This window comes from Meriones unguiculatus, chromosome 1 (assembly GCF_030254825.1).
Source record: "Meriones unguiculatus strain TT.TT164.6M chromosome 1, Bangor_MerUng_6.1, whole genome shotgun sequence".
NCBI lineage: Eukaryota > Metazoa > Chordata > Mammalia > Rodentia > Muridae > Meriones > Meriones unguiculatus.
In genome coordinates this window covers 4,456,982-4,471,324 of record NC_083349.1, presented here as the reverse complement: position 1 = coordinate 4,471,324, position 14,343 = coordinate 4,456,982, and the positions used below count along the sequence as shown (strand labels likewise).

The 14,343-nt window shown below is 51.8% G+C and overlaps 2 protein-coding genes across 5 annotated transcripts; one reads left to right on the top strand and one right to left on the bottom strand.

Moving 5' to 3' along the window:
- Positions 1-3,830: 3,830 nt before the first annotated feature.
- Bcl2l12 (BCL2 like 12) lies at positions 3,831-9,766 on the bottom strand. 2 transcript variants are annotated; one of them, XM_021633943.2, is made up of 7 exons: positions 9,629-9,766; positions 8,997-9,111; positions 8,649-8,791; positions 7,141-7,227; positions 6,964-7,055; positions 5,428-5,715; positions 3,831-4,039 (listed from the first exon to the last, which is right to left on the bottom strand). In XM_021633943.2, exons 2-7 carry the CDS (start codon positions 9,101-9,103, stop codon positions 3,989-3,991), a joined length of 768 nt encoding a protein of 255 aa, XP_021489618.1. In that variant the 5' UTR covers positions 9,104-9,111; positions 9,629-9,766; the 3' UTR covers positions 3,831-3,988. The 2 variants fall into 2 exon arrangements, with proteins under 2 accessions (XP_021489618.1, XP_021489629.1); XM_021633954.2 differs by having other exon boundaries at positions 9,605-9,759.
- Positions 9,767-9,809: 43 nt separating this feature from the next.
- Positions 9,810-14,324, top strand: Irf3 (interferon regulatory factor 3). Of its 3 annotated transcripts, none has more exons than XM_021633951.2 (8): positions 9,810-10,065; positions 10,791-10,982; positions 11,687-11,858; positions 11,949-12,019; positions 12,177-12,351; positions 12,446-12,826; positions 13,608-13,723; positions 14,098-14,324. In XM_021633951.2, the coding sequence occupies exons 2-8, from the start codon at positions 10,818-10,820 to the stop codon at positions 14,278-14,280; spliced, it is 1,263 nt and encodes a 420-aa protein (XP_021489626.1). In that variant the 5' UTR covers positions 9,810-10,065; positions 10,791-10,817; the 3' UTR covers positions 14,281-14,324. The 3 variants fall into 3 exon arrangements, with proteins under 3 accessions (XP_021489626.1, XP_021489625.1, XP_021489624.1); XM_021633950.2 differs by having other exon boundaries at positions 10,730-10,982; XM_021633949.2 differs by having other exon boundaries at positions 10,726-10,982.
- Positions 14,325-14,343: the final 19 nt, after the last annotated feature.

The following is a 14,343-nucleotide window of genomic DNA, read 5'->3' as shown; positions in this document are numbered from 1 at the left end:
TTTGTCTGGCCAGCTCCTACGCGTCAGTCACCGGCAATTTGGACGCCACCTCCTCTAGGAAGGTTCCCTGAATCTGCAAAGAGTTACTCCTTAACTGAGAATGGACGCATCGGCCTTTTGCCTTCTGTCCCATCAGTCCTTGGTCCAAGCATAAGATCCTTTAAACTCCCAAATGAGCCCCTCCAAGTCAGGCCTCCGCAGAAGGTATGCGTGCACATCAGACTTGCTTCCTTCCGACTCCTAACATTTAATTACTTTGCTTTCTCCCAAGAGCTGGATTTAAGGCGTGAGAAAACCTTGCCCAGCCAATATGAATTCTTTTGTGTTTGTGTGTATGCGCGAGCGCGTTTTTTTTTTTTTTTTTTTTTTTTTTTTTTTTTGAGACAGAACTTCTCTGTGTAGCCCTTGGCTGTGCTGGAAGTCAACTGATCTGCCTATCTTTGCCTCCCCAGTGCTGGGATTAAAGGCCTGCGTCACCACGCCCTGCTCAGTATGATTTCTTGATTGACTCCAGCCTGTCCCGCTACTTTACCACAAATCTCCACAGCCCAGAGCCTTTCCCTCCCACAGTTTATCAATGCTCAAGGCCCTCCCTTCCGCCATACATACACAGCTTACTAGCTCCTCTGCCCATGACCTTATGGCTTCTTCCAGCACACCCAGGAAAATATCTCAGTCCTTCAAACACCTCCATTCATTTCAGCTTTACTGGTCCCATCTAGTTTCCTGGGACCACTGCCACCCCCATGAGTCTGTGTCATTTTACATGGCGCCCCTCTTTTCATTTAGAAAAGGATTAAAAGGCGTGTGCTGCCTTGCTAAGCACCACCACCTTATTTTTTTGAAGAAAAATAAAAGGTCTCTCAGTGAGTCTGGAGCCTACTACTCTCAACTAAACTGGGCAGCAAGTCCCAAAGGTCCTGTTTCTGCCCCCGGAGTGCTGGGATGACTGGCATGTGCTGGGAACTGAACTCGGCTCTTTATGCTTAGGCAGCAAACCCTTTGTACTGATGGAGCCATTGCCCTGGCCCCAAGTGTGGGCTTTTGAACAAAGGTCTCATGTAGCCCAGACTGGCTTTGAACTCGCTGTGTAGCTGAGGATCCTCCTAAGTGTTGGGATCACAGGCCTGGTGCATCAAGCCCTGCAGTGCTTAAGGTGCAGCCGCCACACCTCTGAGACCTGTCACTCCTCTACCTGCAGCTCTACCCTCCACCAACCTCAGTTCTACCAAAGCAGCGCTGGACACCAAGCTTATTGCTAGAGTGTGCCCAGCTCAGCGGTTCTCAACCTGTGGGTCTCCTAAGACCATCAGAAACCATAGCCAGGCATGGTGGCACATGGATGGAATCGCAGCACTCTGGATCTCTGTGAGTTCGAGGCCAGCTTGCTCCACAGAGTGCCTGGACACCCAAGGCTGCACAGAAAAACCCTGTCTCAAAACCTCCTTCCCCTCAAAGAAAGAAAATAGATACTTACATCACGATTGATTACAGTAGCAAAATTACAGTTAAAAAGTAACAGCAAAATACTTTTACGTTGGGGGGGGTCACCCCAACATGAGAAGCTGGATTAAGGGTTGAGGACCACTGCCCCAGCTGAAAAAGTGCAGCTGGGCATTGCCACAAGCTAGGTGTGTATCATCTGTTTCTTCCGTATTGGAAGGTAGGAAGAGGAGGGAAAACTCTTGGGGATCCAAAAACTTAGAAGGCTAAGAATCTCAGAACCGTACATACACAAGCTGTTCCCTGGGGTTACAAAAGCAGTCAAGCAGGGGCTGAGAGGCTCAGTCCAAGCACCAGCTTCCGGCTCCGTCAAATGGCTGGCAACTGCCCGTAACTCCAGGTCTCTGGTCTCTCAGGACATGCACATACCCTCACCCCCCACAGACCTGTACCTGTAATTTTAAATCTTGTAGACACCTGTAAGCCGAGGTTGTACTCAGTGGTTAAGAATGCTTGCTTGGGGCTGGAGAGATGGCTCAGTGGTTAAGAGCACTGTCTGTTCTTCCAATGGTCATGAGTTCAATTCCCAGCAACCACATGGTGGCTCACAACCATCTATAATGTGAACTGATTCCTTCTTCTGGCAGATGTAAATGCAGATAGAACACTCATATACATAAAAAAATAAATAAATCTTTAAAAAAAAAAGGCTTGTTCTTTTTTGTTGTTTAAAGACTTGTTTAAACTCCATCACAGACGGCTGTGAGCTGCCATCCTTTGTTCTATAAACCTCAGCTCTAGGGTATGTGTCACTTTCTAATACCTTTCCTGCACGTGTGCACACACACAAATAGGTACATACATAAAAAGGCCTTGGGGATGACTCCGTTAGCCCTCTTGTAGGCTCTGTAGACACTGCACACATTTAGTGCACATACTGCTGAGACCTACTCTTCTGGCCTAACTGGAGCCATTTCGTTCCAGGGCCACTAGCCACTTCATATTATTGGTGCTGGCACAGAGAACCCTTCTCTGTAGGGTCAAGTTGACGCATACCCTGCAGTGGTTCAGTGGTTTTGTTATTCCTGGCACACTCTGGCCTTGCTGTCCCTGGAAATTCCCTACCGTAAGCACAGCTGGCCCTGACCACAAGCTCCACTTAAGACCAATCGCGGTAAAGGCAGGTTGGAATTGCTAGTTAGCCAAAGTAAGGTGGGTCAGAGGTGGCCATGCTATAGTACTCGACGCTCACCTATGAGCCAGCTGTGTTTTTGCCTTTATAAACTGACTCTGGAAAGCATTCAGGGTCGCAGCCTTAGCACTGAGTCTGGGCTGTGTCGCTGATCAGTCTTGGGGTGTGTGTTCAGTAAACCATATGTGGCTGAGACCTTAGTGGTTTGTGTGGCTATTCCTGGACCCTAACAAACATGTAGGCCTATGTTCACACACATAACATTTAATAATTTTTTGCTTGTGGTTTTTGAGGTGCTCTCACAGTATACCCCTGGCAGTCCTGTAACTCCCTATATATATCAGGCTGGCCTCCAACTCACAGAGCTCCACCCCATTCTGCCTCCCGAGTACTGGGACTAAAGGAGTGGGCCACCATGACCAGTGTATATCTCAGGAATCAGAACTGCAGGCCAGCCAGGGCTACATAGAAAGGCCCTGTCATTAAAAAAAAAAAAAAAAAAAAAATGGCTTGTGATAAAGAAAGTCCCCACTCTTGACCTTTCGCCTACACACACACACACACACACACACACACACACACACACGTTAGTGCTCCAGTGTTGGGGGTGGGCCTGGTGCTGTGTATTCTAATGTTAATTACTGGCTCCCAAGATCTTGTCCCTGCTCAGAGGAGCACGTTCTCACCTAAACCTGTCCTTGGTGCCTAAAGCGTTATATCTGATTGGCTGATTAAACAGCTTACTGGGCAGAGCAGAATGGGGTAGGCTTGGCAAAGGTTCCTGGGCTTTTGGGTTCAGGAGAATCATGGGACAGACAGATTGGAAGAGAGGAGGAGGAAAGAGGACATCACGATGGGTTAGTGTGGAGAAAAAAAAAAACATGTAGGTGGAGAGGAAGGACTCCAATAATGGTGTGAAAAGGCCCAGATGAAGAGAACAAGCAAGTACCATGGGATTATAGATGGAAGGCAGTTCAGATGAGGAGGATTAAGGTGGATGGTGAGGACACTGACCCAGTGGAGGTGAAATATCTGCCCAGCACAAGGTAAATAAGGCAACTATAAACTCTTAACAGCTGTCTGTGTCTTATTCTCGATAGTGGGTTAAGTAATACCGCCGTGATAATCTTATGGCTGATAATAAATAACGTCGTATAGCCCAACACACTTTTTATAACTTACTACAACACTCTGGTTAGAGAACAAAACTTTTAATACAGAGACATTTCTAAACAGTATTTTTGGCAAAAAAGAAAAGAAAAATACGGCGGGGCAGCCACCACCCCACAGTCCTGAAGGAAGAATGTGTGTCCTCAGAGCCTGAGGTCAGCCGGCAGCCGTTTCAGGAAGTGCTCAGTCCAAGGGTAAGTTCAAGTCCACAGGTGAGATGGCCAAGATGCCTGCCTGCGGGAGACAAGAGCCTGTGACCTGACAAGGACATCTACTGACACCACTGCAGTGACAGGAAATGGTGGAGGCCTGGGAGGACAGGCAGAGGAGTCTAAGACTCCTCGAGAGGGAAGCAGACAGCCAGAGAGAGGGACAGAAAGACAGCAGAGACCCGGAGTTGAGGGACAGACCCCTTGAGAGGGGCACAGACTCCTGGCACTTCTTTGCTGGTCTCTGCTCTAAGGACTGCCCTTTAACTCCATGACATCCCTGCCCAGTCAGTCTTCGGCTCTCCTGTCATCTCTGTTAAAAGAAATGGGTATTGCTAGCTTCTTTGCTGAGCTCCACATGCCCATCCTTTCTCTCCACATTCTGCTTTTTAATCTGAACTCTATCACTCCTCACCTCCCTGTCCCAGGGCTGCAGGATGAGCCCCACAGATGCTCACAGCAGCATGTTTGACCTGGTACCCACACTCAGTCTTGAGAGAACCTGCAGCCTCATCAACCAGTGAAATCCAGAGTCCTTCCTGCTGGGACTGGCACCCATCTCCGGGCCTTTCCTGGTCTATCTAAAATAGGCAGGATAGGGCTGTGCACACACTGTATTCTCAGAGTCCCCATCTCAGGGTGATCAAGGGCTATTCCATGTGTGGCTGTGTCTCTAGAACACACTTTTTTTCCCTCTCACAAAGTACTGGACTCTACTGTTGAGCTATATCCCAACCTTCTTTTGTTCATATTTTGAGACAAGATCTCACTCAATTGTCTAGGATGACCTTGAACCTACTCTGTAGCCCAGGATGACTTTAAACCTAGGTATTTTTGCCTCGGCCTCTCTGGTGCTTGGGATGATAGGCCTACACTGCCACATACCATCCTCCTCACTCCTCTTCCCCCAGCACACATACCCCTCCCCAAAACCTCACTACATAACCCTAGCTGGTCTGGAATTCCCTATGCACACTAGGCTGGGCTTGACTCTGGCCTGGGACTAAAAGTATGACATCATGCCAGGCAGATTTGCTTCTATTTTATGTGTATAAAATAATAAACAGGCCAGGAAAGACCTCAATGGGTTGATACTCAACCTAGGAAACGGGTACTGGGGACGAACGAGCCTTTGGGCACGAAGAGCCGGAGACTGAGGGCACTACATGTGTACCCCATGCATCCCTCAAGAATCCATTTTCCACTACACAACCATCCGAAGACAATGAGTTGGATGAGGAGACTGGGGAGTCTGGTGAGCTATTCTCACTGTTGGTTCAGGTGGGCCTCAAACCTCATTAGCACAGTGTCTGGCATACAGCAAGTGCTCAATAAGCATGATGGAACAAATGGAAGAGCTATCAGAGGGCAGGTAAGTCACACACCGAAACCTGGCAGGTGTGTGTGACTTACCCAGCCCCCATGGGCCTGGATCCAGGGCATGAAGCTGTGTACGTGTTCCACGCTGAGGCTGGCCAGGGTCCCTCCCAGCCCGGCCACGCGCCTGCTGAGCTCCATGGCCAGGGCCAGGCGGGCCAATGGCTCTGGGGATGGTGGTGGGGGCCCTGGACATGGCAGCGAAGGGCTCATGCAGCTTCGGGAGGAGCTGCCATCCCGGCTGGAGAAGAGTTCCACAAGGCGGGCGAAAGAGCCTGCTGACAGCCGGGCCAGTTTACGGTGCAGAGCCGGGTCCGATGCCAGCTGAGGGCAGAAGGGCAGTGTCAGCACAGCGACCAGCCCAGAGGTGCGGGGTATCCAAGCACCAAGCCCCACCCACCCAAGTAGCTTCTATGGCCTCAGCCAATAGACTCCTACAGAAAGGGTACTTAGAATCAGAGTTGAGTACAGTTCTGAGTTATAAATAGTAAATTCTCATTTAGTTAAGAGTCCCTACAGGCTGGTAGCACTGCCACTTAAGAGGCAGAGGCAGGCAGATCTCAGTGAGGTCAAGGTCACCCTGGTCTACAGAATGAGTTCCAGGACAGCCAGGACTACACAGAGAAGCCCTGTCTCGAGATGGGGAGGGGAAAAAAGAAAAGGAGTCCCTAAAGCTGTGTTTTCTACTAGATAATTGCTGTTATAGTACTGTTCAACTTTGAAAGCCAGATTCCAGGAAACTCCATATTCTTACTGTGGTCAATCAGGGATGTAGCTCTGGCTACATGATGTAACCATGAATTCATAGAGATCCACCTGCCTCTGTCCCAACTGCTGGGATTAAAGGTATGTGTACCCATATCCCACCTGGTTTTGTCAAAACAGGGTCTCCCTATGTGGGTTTGGCTGTCCTGGAACTCTCTGTAGCCAAGCATAACTTTGAAGGTTTTTGTTTGTTTTGCATTTATTTATTTATTTATTTATTAGGATGTTTTGAAACAGGGTTTCTCTGTGTAGCCTTGGTTGTCCTGGACTCACTTTGTAAACTAGGCCTGCCTTGAACTCACAGAGATCTGGCTGCCTCTACCTCCCAAGTGCTGGGACTAAGGGCGTGTGCCATCATGCTCGGCACCAAGGATAGCTCTGAACTAGTGGCAGTGCTCCTGCCTCATACTCCCAGAGCGCTGGAAGGTTAGGAGTCACCATGCTCCACTACAATCCATTTTAATACCTCCCCCTGCCAGTCATTTACCTGGCCACTTCTTTTGTTTGCTGTTCGTTGTTTTTGAGTATTTTACTTGGGAGAGGGGGTGATAGGGGGCAGAGTTAAGGGCCTCAGCAGGTTACAGAAAGGCTCTGTCACGAAGCCAATCCCTAATGCCTCTGGCGGTGTCTCTTGACTAGACTCCCATGATGCCCCACGGAGGACACTTATTTAAAGTCCTACTGTGGGAGGGCTCCAAGGCTCCTGTAAAGACGTTCTGGGGTTCATAGGAACACTGGGACCCCACGCAGCTCCAGCTCCCTATCCCACAACTGTCCTCTCAAAAGCGTGGAGCAGAGGCTGGTCACCTTTTGGTTGATGACTTCTGCCTCCTCCTCCAGCAAGGCTACCAGTCTCCTTAGCAGGGCTTCCTTCTCCGTAGACGGGGGTCCCTCGAACTCTGGGGAGCAGAAGAGAATTGGACTGGGGAGGGGCCCTGGCTTCCCTCTTACCTGCACTGCTTCCCAGGCTTCTCTGATGCTTACCTGGGCTAGGTGGAGATCTCAGTTGCTCTTGGACCAACTGTTCCAGACGCTGGGCAACCAGGGCATAGAAGTCTGAAGTAGCCGGGCCTGGTGGAAAGGATCAACACACTTTGTCTGCAGAACAGCGTCGTTACGGGTCCTCTCCTACTCCCAACTATCTTGCCAGACAGCAACAATTTCCACTTCACAAAAGGGTGAACTGCAGCTGGTTGTGGTGCTCAGGCTTTAATCCCAGCACTCTGGGAGACAGAGGCAGGCTGTCTGTGTGTTCGCGGCCAGCCTGGTCTGCAAAGTCCAGGACAGCCAAAACTACAGAGAGAAACCCTGTCTTAAAAAAAAAAAAAAAAAAAAATGCTAGGATCTTCAGCCTTTGTAAGTTGCACCCTCAAATTAGACTGAGAACATTCCAGCTGCGCTCTGGAGATTACCACATCTAATAAGGCAAACTCAGCATTCCTGCCACCACCACCATACCCCTTGTTCAGTTCCCACAACAGCAACTGAGCACAGGACTTATTTTCCTCTTACGTAAGCCATCTAACCAGGCACACGTCTTCATAATCATTTACATGGATGGGTGTTCTGCCTGCATGTATGTCTATGAACTACTTGGGAGTCTAGTTCCTGTGAAGGCCAAAAAAGAACATCAGAAGTTGCATGACTTAGCAGTTAAAAGCACTGGCTTTTCTTCCAGCAGACGTAGGTTCAATTCCCATCACCCACATGGTAGCTCCCAACTTTCTGTAACTCTAGAACCATGAGATCCAAAGCTTCTATTTTATTTTTTAATTCATTTAATGGGTTGTGGGTGTTTGGCCTGCATGTATCCTGATGCCCTTGGAGCCTGTAAGAGGGCCTCCTTTCTTTACTTCCTAATATGTACTATCACTCCTCACTTACGTGCTGCTGGGAACTGAATATGAGGCTTTGTGCATAGTAGGCAGGCAGTCTACTGGCTCAGCTACATTGTTGTAGTCCTTAAGCCCACAGCAGTCCTCCTACCTCAGCTTCCCACGTGCTTGCTGACTGCAACAATGTGTCGCCACACTGAGCAAGTCCTTTCTTCCAGTCCTTCCCTGCTCCTTTACAAAGAGAAGCAAGGAGGAGAAAGGATTTGCCCAGGCACATTACCAGGGTGTTGATTGCCAACCATGCCCCCTATCTCTTGTGTTGGGGTACTGGGGCTACAAGGAAAGAGAGAGTTACCTAAGGAGGGTGCCGGAGCACCTCCCTCTGGTCACCTACAGGAATCTAAACTGGAGCTCTAATTTAGGATGCATGCCTGTGATCCCAGTAGGGGGTAAACTGAGGTGGGATGGCTCAAGCAAATGTGACTATGTCTCAACACTGTCCTTACCCCATAGAAAGAATTGTAACAGGGAAGAGAAATGGTTATGGCTTGTGTTGAAGCTGAGCAGTGTTAACCTTGTAATGGGTACTGTCTGGACTTTTGGAACCAAAGCTCCTAGCCCTGAAAGTTTCACAGGTAACCTGGATAAATCTCTTACCAGGCTCAGAACCATAGCAGGGACGGAGGGGCAGGAAGCAGGGCCGAGAGGACTCCGGGGCAGGGTTTCCTCTCCCCAGGGGACATGGGAGGCATCTTCGAAGGCGGCTCAGGAAATCTGTTGGCTCTTCTTGGGCAGGGCTCCTGGGGACAAGAACCTCGGAGTCACCCTAAAGCATTCTGAGCAAGCAATTCCTTCAACCTCTCACGGAAGATCACTCTTGAAACTTGAGAGTGGTATATGGGGTCAGTTCCGAAGGGAGTAGATAAGCTGGGATCAATACCAAGACTCAGGAAGACCTTCTAATCAAAGGCTGGCACTGCGGGAGTGGAAGAGCAATTCACTCACCTGGGTGGAGCTGGGACAGGAGACCCAGCAGCTTCTCCGCGCCTAAGGAAGGCGGCCAGGACCCTCAGGGTGTCCTCTCGGAGCCCCAGCTCTTCAGAGCCGGCCATGGAGGCGCCTGAGGGAGAAGAGAGGATGTACCCAAGTGCAGTGATAAACTCAAAACTTCCGAGTCCCTGAATGAGGAGAGCGCCAGAACTCAGGAGATCCTAGAAGTTGGCTAAGGGCCAGTGGGACAGTTGATTCCGTTGAGGAAAAGGGGTCTGGATTATTGGGTTTAAAAAAAAAAAAGGAGGTAGCTGAGTGCTTGGACTTCTACATCCAGGAGCGGGACGGGGATCTGGAGCTCCCTCCCAGCCCTAGATGCTGAAGGAGGAACTTATCAAGCTACTGAAGAATTTAGAGAATAGGGAACTACTAATCCTAGTATGCTTTGCGACAAACACTGGCCCGGTTTCCCTGCTTTTGTACCGAGCAGCCTGCTGGGAAATGTAGTTCCAACTACCTCTGGCTGGCATCTGGAGCCCCCAGGTACTTGGAAATATGTCAAAGAGGCAGGACTGGCTGTGGCCGCTCCGGCAACTCGGTTCCCTCCCTGGCAACCCGCTCACCTGATTCGGGGTTCCGCCCCTCACCTAGTTTAGGGTTCCGTCCCAGACGTGTCGGCGCCCACGCTTTCACTCAATCTCTACAAACTTTTCTTCGGAAGTTCAACTTTCCCGCGCCTGCGCATTGAGCGGACCCGGTAACCGCCCCAACGTCGAATGGGTGGGCTTTGTGACAACCTTATTTGCATATGGCGTTCCCAGCATGCCTATGGGAGGAAGGCCAAAAAAGGGCATTGAGGGAGTTGGGCTGCGTTCAGTCGAAATGCTCGTCTAGCTTTTGAGTTTCTCATCTGAATTATGAGAAAATTGTTTTTATCTCAAAATATCGTTACAAAAGAAAGCCCTACCGCTCAGAGGGTTAGCTGACAAGAAGGGGGGTTGCGTCGCTGCGAGTCTCAGAACTCCTGGGAGTCCCAAAGCCAGTGCTGGCAGCAGCGCCCCAAGAGCGCGCGATTCCTCCCCCGGTAGGTAACACGGAAGAACTGGGAGGGTGGCGGCCTCAGGGTGCAGGATGGGGCAGCAGTGCCGCGCAGGAGCTCCACCACCGACAACCAGAAGCGCCACGCATTGTAGACCTAAGTCTGCAGGCTCAGCACCCAGGCCGGAGGCCGTGAGTGCCGCAGGTTCAAGGCCAGAGTGAGCTACTGAGTGAGTTTGAGGCTAGCTTGAGTTACAGAGGGCATTCGAAGCCAGCCGGACCTACATAGTGTGTCCCAGGCTAGCCTAGGTTTCACAGTGAGTTGAAGACAAGCCTTGGCTACATCGCTGGTTGAAGGCTAGCCTGTGCCACATGCTAAGACACCCCCCCCCGTCTCAAAACATCCATAAAAAAATATATAGAAAAAAAGACGAAGAAGAAGCTTGGAGAGAGGCGACAGCACTTGGGGGTACCTGGCAGAAGACCTGGAAATGGATAAGGGTTTTCTGCAAGGGTGAGGTGTGTGAGGGAGCAGGCACGGTCCTGAAGAGAGTAGGGAGAGAGGGTCCGCCCTGGAAGTGGGGTACCGCTGCGGATAACAGAGAGCGGTCTACAGTTAGAAAGGCGAAGAAACCTGTGGGTACAGTTTTTACAGAAGACGGGGGAAGGAAAGGCAGTTCCATTGGAATTCCCTTTTGTCCCCAAGAAAGCCTGAGTAAAGGAGGGCTTGAGCTGTGGCGGGTCGGAGTGCATTTGCCCCGTGACATGCAGACTCAGGACGTGTGCGAAGGTCGGAGCATGGGAACCTCGAAACCACGGATCTTGCCCTGGCTGGTGTCCCAGCTGGACCTGGGGCAGCTGAAAGGCGTGGCCTGGCTGGACGAGAGCCGTACGAGGTTCCGGATCCCGTGGAAGCATGGCCTGCGACAGGATGCACAGATGGCTGATTTTGGCATCTTCCAGGTGCTGGGGGCCAAGAGCCGGGAGTCAGGGGCGGGATCTTACTAATGAATGTGGGACGGGACTGGAGGGAACTGACGGGCAGATTCCAGGAATAGAACCCTGAAAGCCAGGTTGGGTCTCTGAACGTTCTATAGCAGTGGTTCTCAGTCTGTGGGTCATGACGCCCTCTTGTGGGTTGAACGATCTTTCATCGGAAAACATTAACGTTACAATTTACAACAGTAGCAAAAATTAGTTATGAAGTAGCAACAAACACAATTTTAGGGTTGAGAACCACTGTTCTAGAGGATGGGAAATCTTTGGGGTGGGCTCTTGGTTTTAGAACCCTTAAACCTGAAGAGTTGAGACTGCCTTAAAGATGGGGTTATCAGCCGCCAAAGCAGCATGGACTGCTACTTTGTGTCCTAGGGGTGAAATGCCAAGCAGGCCCTAGAAGGCTGGCTTAGGACAGCATCGGGGGTGGCAGCGGAGGGCCCCAAGTCGGAGCCCAGCTTTGGTTAGTGTGTGAGACCCTGTTCCAGAACCAAAAAGAAAAACTCGTCTGTGGACACTGCTGGATAGGGATGAGGGTGTCCGACCTAGGGACCCAGGGAATATGAGAACTTGGGTCGGGGACCACAAAAGTACGGAACACGGTGGGTGTCAGGACCTCGGGGCCGAGTCTCGCTCATCTTCCCTACTGTCCTGCCATCATGGTGTGTCAGGCCTGGGCCGAAGCCAGTGGCGCCTACACCCCAGGAAAGGATAAGCCAGACCTGTCCACCTGGAAGAGGAATTTCCGGTCAGCCCTGAACCGAAAAGAAGTGTTGCGACTAGCCGATGACCGAAGCAAGGACCCTTTTGACCCTCATAAAGTGTATGAGTTTGTGACTCCAGGTGTGTGTAAGCAGGTTTGCTTGGGGTCACAAAACTCTTGAAATCGGGAGGGTCTCCGCCACTCACTATACCCACCGCCACTCTGGGCAGGGGCGAGGGACTTTGTACATCTGGACACCTCCCCTGACACCAATGGCAAAAGCAGTCCGTCTGACCGCCAGGTGAGGAGGCACCAGTCCTGTGCCTCATCCTTGCCCTGTCCATTAGGCCACCCCTTCCTCCCCGCCCCCAGCCCTTACCCCTGGACCTCCATTCCTTCAGTCTGCTACCCTCTTGTCTCAGTTCAGGCTATTGACTAGCAGCTCTCTCCTCCTCCAGGAAGACCTCCTGGAATTACTAGATGACATGGTCTTGGGATCCCTCCCAGATGAGGGGTCCTCAGGTCTGGCTATTGCTCCTGATCACTCTCAGCTACTGCCAAGTCCCAGTTTGGATAGCTTCCCAAAACCAGCACCCCAGGAAAATCCACTGAGGCAGCTGCTAGCTGAGGAACGTGAGTGCCAGCTGTGGGGTGGGAGGGGCTGCAGAAGGGACAGCAGTCCTCACCCTGGGTGCTCTTCATCTCTCCCCTTCACACCATCATTCAGAGTGGGAGTTCGAGGTGACCGCTTTCTACCGGGGCCGCCAGGCCTTCCAGCAGACACTCTTTTGCCCAGGGGGCCTGCGGCTGGTGGGCACCGCAACTGACAGCGGAACACTGCCCTGGCAGCCAGTCACCCTGCCAGACCCTGAGGGGCTTCTGACAGACAAGCTCGCGAGGGAGTACGTGAGGCATGTACTCAAGGGGCTGGGCGAGGGGCTGGCACTGTGGCGGGCAGGGCAGTGTCTCTGGGCCCAGCGCCTGGGCCACGCCCATTCCTTCTGGGCTCTGGGTGAGGAGCTGCTTCCAGACGTCGGGAGAGGGCCACAGGGAGAGGTCCCCAAGGACAAGGATGGAGGCGTGTTCGACCTCAGGCCCTTTGTGGCAGGTGAGTGCCGTATGGGAATTGATAGACCGTGGTGGTTGGTTGAATTCAGAGCCTGCTCCTGAGCTCTGTGGCAGAGAGGCGTCAGAGACTGGCTGCTGAACTGTTGAACCTAGCAGTACAGGCACCAACCTGCCTAAGATGCTCTGGGAACCATTTCATAGTGGACACAGAAATGGTGGTGGGGCTGGGGGCTTGGCTCAGAGGTAGGGCCCTGCCATGCAGCAGAGCTCTGTGGAGAGGCGAGCCTGGCACATGCCCACAGCGGTTTCCACTAGCCAAGCACGTGGGCTGTTGGAAACTCACAGAAGCTACATGCTGAAGGAAAACTTGAAAGCTGTTTTGAGAAAGGGTCTCACTCTAGCCTACTTCTTTAGTGCCCGGATGCCATGCATCAGCAGGTACCCACTTTGAAGCTGCGTTTATATTAGATACTTCAGTTTTCTGAAGCAGGGTCTCACTCTTGCTGCCTCTGCTAGCCTTGAACTCTTATTCCCCCTGCTATATCCTCAAGGGCTGGCATTACAGTGCCAACTTAGAGAACCACAGAGAGTCCCAACAGCCTCCTTAGCTACTAGGGCCCACCTTCCTCAGCGCTGAGCAGAGTGGGTTGACAGCTCACCTCCACAGTGCTGCTGAAGAAGGGAGAGGACATGGATGAGGACCACTTCGTTTATTCTGCAGGACTTTCCCAGATAGGCAGAGCGTTACCAGGGAAGGTAGCAAGTGAGTGTGTGGGGAGGGGGCCATTCTTTCTTTTCTGATATGACTCCTGGATTCCCAGATCTGATCGCCTTCATGGAAGGAAGCGGACAGTCCCCACGCTACACTCTGTGGTTTTGTGTGGGGGAGTCGTGGCCACAGGACCAGCCGTGGGTCAAGAGGCTTGTGATGGTCAAGGTGCCAGCTGTCTTGTGTTCCCCCCGGGGACGGGAGGGTTCACTTGTGAAGGAACCTGCAGCAGCCAGGGACTAAAGCTCCCAGAAGCCCCGCCCCTCCAACAGGCCTCTGCAGCCAGTGTTCCCCACCCCAGGAGTCTCTCGTGTCTTCCGCAGGGCCTGGCCGTCTGGAGCTTATTCTGATTCTAGACCTGTAGCTGGCAGCTGCAAGTCTTTGCACCCTCTGAAGCTTACAGCTAGCTCCCAGGAGCCCCCGCTAGTCATGACTGCGGGGGAGGGGGAGCGACTTCCCTAGCAGCACTAGGCTGAATGAGGGTCCACGCTGGGTTAAGCTGGGGCTCATGGCTGACTGGGGATCTGTCCTGCCTTCTGCAGGTTGTTCCTACATGTCTCAGGGAGCTGTTAGAGATGGCCCGGGAAGGAGGAGCCTCCTCGCTGAAAACTGTGGACTTGCACATCTCCAACAGCCAGCCTATCTCCCTCACCTCCGACCAGTACAAGGCCTACCTCCAGGACTTGGTGGAGGACATGGACTTCCAAGCCAGTGGAGATACCTGAGCTCTGCTCAGCTGCCACCAATAAAGCAGTTTACGCTACCATCACCTCCGTCTGCTGTTACAC